The sequence below is a fragment of the Tarenaya hassleriana genome, unplaced genomic scaffold, assembly GCF_000463585.1.
Source record: "Tarenaya hassleriana unplaced genomic scaffold, ASM46358v1 Cleome5, whole genome shotgun sequence".
Taxonomy (NCBI): domain Eukaryota; kingdom Viridiplantae; phylum Streptophyta; class Magnoliopsida; order Brassicales; family Cleomaceae; genus Tarenaya; species Tarenaya hassleriana.
Genome location: NW_010967707.1, coordinates 5,883,970 through 5,890,662, shown reverse-complemented (window position 1 = coordinate 5,890,662; position 6,693 = coordinate 5,883,970). Strand labels below are relative to the sequence as shown.

The following is a 6,693-nucleotide window of genomic DNA, read 5'->3' as shown; positions in this document are numbered from 1 at the left end:
AAAGAGGAAGAAGCCGAAAGCTTCTTAATCTTGAAGAGTGAGAGACAGAGAGACCACAGGGAGTAGAAGAGGAAAAAACATGAGCTCAGAAGTTTTGTCACATGTTTATTGTTATTGGTACATTCACATTCCTAAAGGCAAAAATGGTGGAGAAAAAAATAGAGGGAGACACGTTCAAGAAATTCTTCAGATTTTGTTGGATTATTTGATCCTGGACAAAATCTTGCATATGCGTAAGCGTATGTATGTACAGACATATACGATGATGCTTTTATGCTCATGTCTAAGTTGTGTGCTTGGATGCATGCACGTGTAATGTTGTGTGTTCATGCATGCAGTGTCGAGAAAAGACAAGACGAGGAGCCATTACAGGTCACAGAAGACCGACCAAACAGCAAACCACTTATTGCGATTTTACGCAATGAAAGTGACATACAGCATACACTAAATATGTAGCAAAGGCATGATGATTCTGGTTGATTTAGACGTATATTAGGTGTTGGTATTAATGGTGCTCCACTTCAACACAGTTGTAGCTCGTTCAACGATCCGATTGCAGATATACGGTCCAAAACGGTTGTCGAGATTTATGGTTAACTCGATGTTTTTCCTCTCTCTCTATATATATATATATATATGTACGTCAAAAGTATGATTTTGTTTTTGAAAATGCATAATAATGTGAACCACTAAAGTTGACCAAAACCGTATTTGATTTAAGCTCGATGAACAGTGTCGTGGAAAGGTGAATTCCAATGAGCCTTACCTGATTGCAATTTGTCCCGTTGGTCAAATGAATGATAGAGATTCAGGCCCACGCCATAAATTCTTGATTTAGTAATTTAACACCACATTTTTATATATATGAATAATTTATATGTGTATATATATATATACACTTACAGATGGCAGACTGTTAGATAATAAATAAATGAATGGGCATTAATTAAATCATGGCCACAGCTAATCTTCCTCTTAGCCGAAAATGTGGGCTATAAATGTATAATACTGACCCGAATGTGAAACTTAAACACCGTATATGTAAAGATTTCCGAATCAAATTTGGAAATCATGGCCTTTCCATTTCCACCTATGTGTATGCACATTTGAATATAAACTATAGAACAATTAGTTATTTGAAAACAATCAGAGTAAATTTACCAAAATATACCGAATTTTTTTTTACATTTTTAGGAATGAATTATCCAAAATAAGACTATTTTATTTTATAGTCTAAAACAATCTATGCCATTAATATCTTATTTGTGTGTAATATATGAAACATATGTTTTTTTAAAATCTCTAATTTTATTCGACTAATCTCCTGATTATTTATGATATCAACATCGGAATGAATAGAAAAAATAATTCATTAGAAAAAGCTAAAAAAAATGTCCCAGTATCTGATTATTTTATTATAAAATTTGTATTGCAAACATTATTGACAGATCACTATTATAAAAAATCTGAAGTTTATCTTTACATCACTATCAAACCGTGATCATTATTAATAGATTTGTTTCTATATTGGTAAATCCGATATTACAAGACGCACTTATTGCAAGATAGCTAATGTTTCCACTAGTGTTGTCCAATCGAGTAACTATCTAACATTCTAACAGAAAAAACCCTAAAAATTTTTAAACTTGTATTTTGGAGTAATATTAATTATTAAACTTGTAGAGGTGCCTATTAATTCCCAAACTTGCAAAATTGAACACGTCAAATCCTAAACTTGTTAAACGGTTTCATATTCGTCCATAGCGTTATTTGGTCAAAAAAACGAGTTGACCGATCCGACGTGGCTCGCCACGTCACGCGCCACGTCGAATCGGTCAACTCGTTTTTTTGACCAAATAATGTTATGGACGAATATGGAACCGTTTACCAAGTTCAGGATTTAACGTGTTCAATTTTGTAGGTTTGGGAATTAATATACATTTAGGAATTAATATTACTCCAAAATACATTTGGTCAAAAAAACGAGTTGACCGATCCGACGTGGCTCGCCACGTCACGCGCCACGTCGAATCGGTCAACTCGTTTTTTTGACCAAATAATGTTATGGACGAATATGGAACCGTTTACCAAGTTCAGGATTTAACGTGTTCAATTTTGTAGGTTTGGGAATTAATATACATTTAGGAATTAATATTACTCCAAAATACAAGTTCAGGAATTTTTAGGGTTTTTTCCCTCGCCCTAATCAAGACATATATATATATATATAACAAAGTCCAAAAATACTATATCACAAGCATTTTATTCCTAACAATTACTTTCACGTCCAATGCTGTGATCCTCTGATTTGTCAGCTTGTCCATGTTTTTCAATCGAGGCACAGAATTTTAAAAAATGGAAGAAAACAAATTTAAAAAAATTCTCTGTAACTTTTTTTAAAACGTCTATATATGCACAAAAGTGATCAGCTAATAAACTTAATTATTGTGAAACCAAATTAAATAAATAAAAATCAAGTTTCGAAAACGAAAGATTCCCAATCATATATGTTTGGCTTACATGTAAACAAAAATAAGACAAGGTGTCAAAATCGAAAATAAAATATGATAATGGGTTGGGTTTGGTCTAAGTTTGTTGAGATGTGTCCGAATATCATCGAAATTACGACAAAAATTCGATATATATATATATATATATATGCTTATTCATCTAAAATCGTAAATATATTTTAATTTGATAATTTGTGAAGTCAAAAGCTAAAGATGTTGACCGATAAAATCTTGCCAATTTACGACTTCCTATATTATAGTGTTCCAACAGATTTCAATGGAATATAAGCCAGCAAATTTTCCTGGAATAACATTAAATATAAAATTATTAGCACGTAAAAAATTATCCATAAAATGACTTGGAAAAAAATTATCTTATCATGCAGATATATACACAAAATGGTCACTAAAGTTAAAAAAAATAGAGAGATTATACAATATAAATATTTATATTGATAAATATAGAACACATATGTTAATGACAAAATCAAAAGATAAAAACATTTTTTTATTGAAATATTTTCTTCTTAGATACGTCTATAGAACAATATAACATGGTTGAATATAAATTCACGCATATCCAGAATGTGGGATCAAAATTACCTAACTTTGATATGCCATAAATCTCGAAAGCAACGTTTGCAACGCAGAAAGAACCCAAAACCCAAATGTTTTTTTTTTTAATATATATTTCATAATCATTTCTCCATTTGATTTTAGTACATAATTACCGTGTGTATATATGTACATATATATTATAATGATGTAAAACTTAATTTAAAAGAAACCTATTCAGGATTCGTTGGCTTTGTTCGGAACTAGAATCATCGCACCATATCGGACCGTATTATATATCGCAATGATAAACATCTTTAAATTAAGCACATATATTATCCATAATGCTATGGTCACGTGAATATTCTATCAGGTTCAGTATACATAGTTCATACACTTTTCGGATATATATATATATATATATATATATATATCGGATATATACATATATATTGTATATATATAATTTTGTAGGAGTAGATGAATGATAGATAACCTCTTTAATGTTGGGAAAAAAATATATCATGTGGTCTGGCCTCACTTTTAATGTTAGATAACCCATTTCCCGTTGTATTTGCATTATTTTTGTATTATTATTTATAATATCATACAATAAAGGTATTTTATCCGTATTTTCTAGTGAGTGTGGTTATTTATTGTGCTACACTAAATTAGGAGTATAGTTAAATTTACATATATGAAAACCTTTGTGTATATTTTTTTTATATAGTTTAATACAACAATCTTAAAAAATCCATCAAAATCATACCGTTTAATATCCCGTGTGACGTCTGTTGTTACCATACTTTTACATATATATATATATACGAAATTATTTTTCATCTATATATATATATATATATTATACACAGAAAACCATTGCCATTTCAACATGATTCATGCACATTTCAGACGATCAACTCCTCCAGACAAAAAATATAATGTTCACACCCACAAAACACACACACATTATATATATATAAGTATATGTGTGTGTAAAGCCTCCAAGTGCTTGCTCCAGTTGCAAGGCAAATGGCCGTCAAGTCCCCTTCAACTTTGTTTTCATTTTCCACCACGGCGATAATATTCAATATTTAACATTTAAATATATTAAGGTTCGACCGGATGTACTGCAACGGTTATATACGATTAGTACTGACTAGTTGATAAATTGCTATTGACAATGATTGCGGGTGGATGCAGTTAAAAATGAATGGTTCATTGCGGTTGCGTTTTGATATAAGTTATCAAAAAAGAATATTATTTTAAAATATTTTTTTTATAATAGTTTTAATTAAATTTTTAGTATTATTTGATAAAAATTATTTACTAAATTTATAATAATTAATTAATAAATTTAAAATATAAATATTATCAATTTAATTTATTTTAAGTTAAAAAATAATTTTATTATAAAAATTATTAAAAATAATCATTATTAAACCTAAAAGTTATACTATTATATTTTTTTATAAAAATATAATATTAAAAAATGATATCAAATCATAACACTAAATGAAATCATCACCAATATATATATATATATATAGGGGTAGACAAAATATCCGAAAAATCCGAACCGATCCGTTATTCGATTCGTATCCGAACCGAAAATTCGGATATCCGGTGTTTACGGATCGGATACGGATATTTATTTGGAGATATTTGTCGGATACGAAAAATTTTATATATATTGAGGTTTATAATTTTAATTTTTGAATATTAAGATTTATTATGTTTAATGTTTTGAATTTTGAATTTTGAATATATTTGTATGTAATAGATTATAATTGTATTTGTATTTGAGTTGATTTGGAATGTTTAAATTATGAATTTTAAATTTGTGAATATTATTTATCTTAAATAGATTATATATTTTATTTACATTTGAATTTGTTATTTAATTTAAATTTAAAATTTTATAATAATTTAGGTCGGATACGGATATCCGCAAATATCCGTGATTTTAACGAATATCTGAAGTAGCGGATATCCGAAAAACCTTGTTAGAATTCAGTTAACGTTGTTAGAATTCAATAGAAAGATCGGATACGGATACGGATATCTCAAAAATCCCGGATATCCGATCCGTGCCCACCCCTATATATATATATATATATATATATATATAAGTGTTTTATATAATTTTTAATAAAAGTATTTAAGTTTTTTTTTACCAAAACGCAAGTTGGAAGTTGCGATTAAAAAACACAAATTTGGTTGCGATTCAACTGGTCAGCATTTTAATCGTCCGCAACCATTCCATTTGTAGATAACGGCGGTGCAATCGTCGCCACCTAACACATATAGCTCACAGGTTTCTTCATTTTATATATAAAATCTTAGCTGATTAAATCACCAATTACGGTAACACTTAATCCACAAATTTAATATAATGTGAAAGAAGTTAAATATAACAACAATACGTTACTACTATCAATAATAAAAAAAAGGAATATTTAAATACACTATGCATAGTAGGAATAATTAATTATACACGTGCATAAAAAATTGTGTGCTTCTTGACACGGCCACGTCGGTATTATCGCTCTGGGCCATTTCTCCCAACACCGGCCTTTTTCACAGCTTTCTAAAGCAATCGCTTGGGCCCTACATCTGGTGGGCCCATCTCTAATTTTCAGTCCATTTTGGATTTAATTTTATTTAAAATTCCGTTATAACCTTTTTGTTCCTCAAAAAACTTATTTGAGGAAATTAACACTTTATGTTTCTAATACTTAATTTCGCCAGCAGTTTCCTTGTTTCTAATATTTAAGCTATTCTATTAGGAATTATAGGGATTTATATAAATTTGAGTATTCAATAATTATTAATATATACATTAATTATAATTATCAGGACAAAATTGAATGAAAAAGAATCTCACATGTTTTTATGGACCAGAGAATGACACAAGTACAAGTATTTATGGATCCGACTCCGACCGCTCTAAATTTCACCGAAACAATCATTATCATTATTATTATTATTATTATTATTATTATTATTATTATTATTATTATTATTATTATTATTATTATTATTGTTGTTGTTGTTGTTGTTATCCAGATTCCTGATACATATTATATAATTTTGAGGACGCATTCCACCTTTTTTATAGCAGCAGCAAAATGGCCATCACCGTGTCAGTCGTTAGGTGAACCATTTGTTTGTTTTCTTATGGAATTTGCTAAAAAAATATTTATACATCATATGAAGACAATTAATAATTTGATAGTGGACTTATCTACCAAAAAAAATGATAGTGGACTGCATGCATATAAACGTTCCAAATACAAATTAACAGTGTTTCTCCCTAATAATAAATCTAACGAAAATTATTCAGTTTACCCACGTGCATCCGTGTGAAATCCTAAAGAATGCATGTGAAATCCTAGTTATCCGACAAGTTCAAATGCATGATTAAAGATAAAATCACATAAATTTGGACATGATGCTTGTATTAGATAAGTTGTAAATGTAAAAATTATGATAAAAAAATAAAAATGAAAAATGATTACAGATCATATGGGAGGTGGGGCAATGAAAATGTCGACACATGGTGGGCTGTCATTAGTTAATTCTCCAGCTGCATGCCACGTGGATTATCTGCGGCTTTATCGAACAG

General features: G+C 29.2%; 1 protein-coding gene across 1 annotated transcript in view; it reads left to right on the top strand.

The window, feature by feature from the left end:
• Positions 1-425, top strand: part of LOC104827469 (protein GrpE-like) — a gene marked incomplete at its 5' end in the record, with an annotated part of 2,610 nt that extends 2,185 nt beyond the window's left edge. The window contains one exon of the mRNA XM_010560640.1: positions 339-425. Coding sequence (XP_010558942.1) covers positions 339-425 — 87 coding nt within the window. The remainder of the gene's footprint in view (positions 1-338) is intronic.
• Between the last annotated feature and the right edge of the window lie 6,268 nt (positions 426-6,693).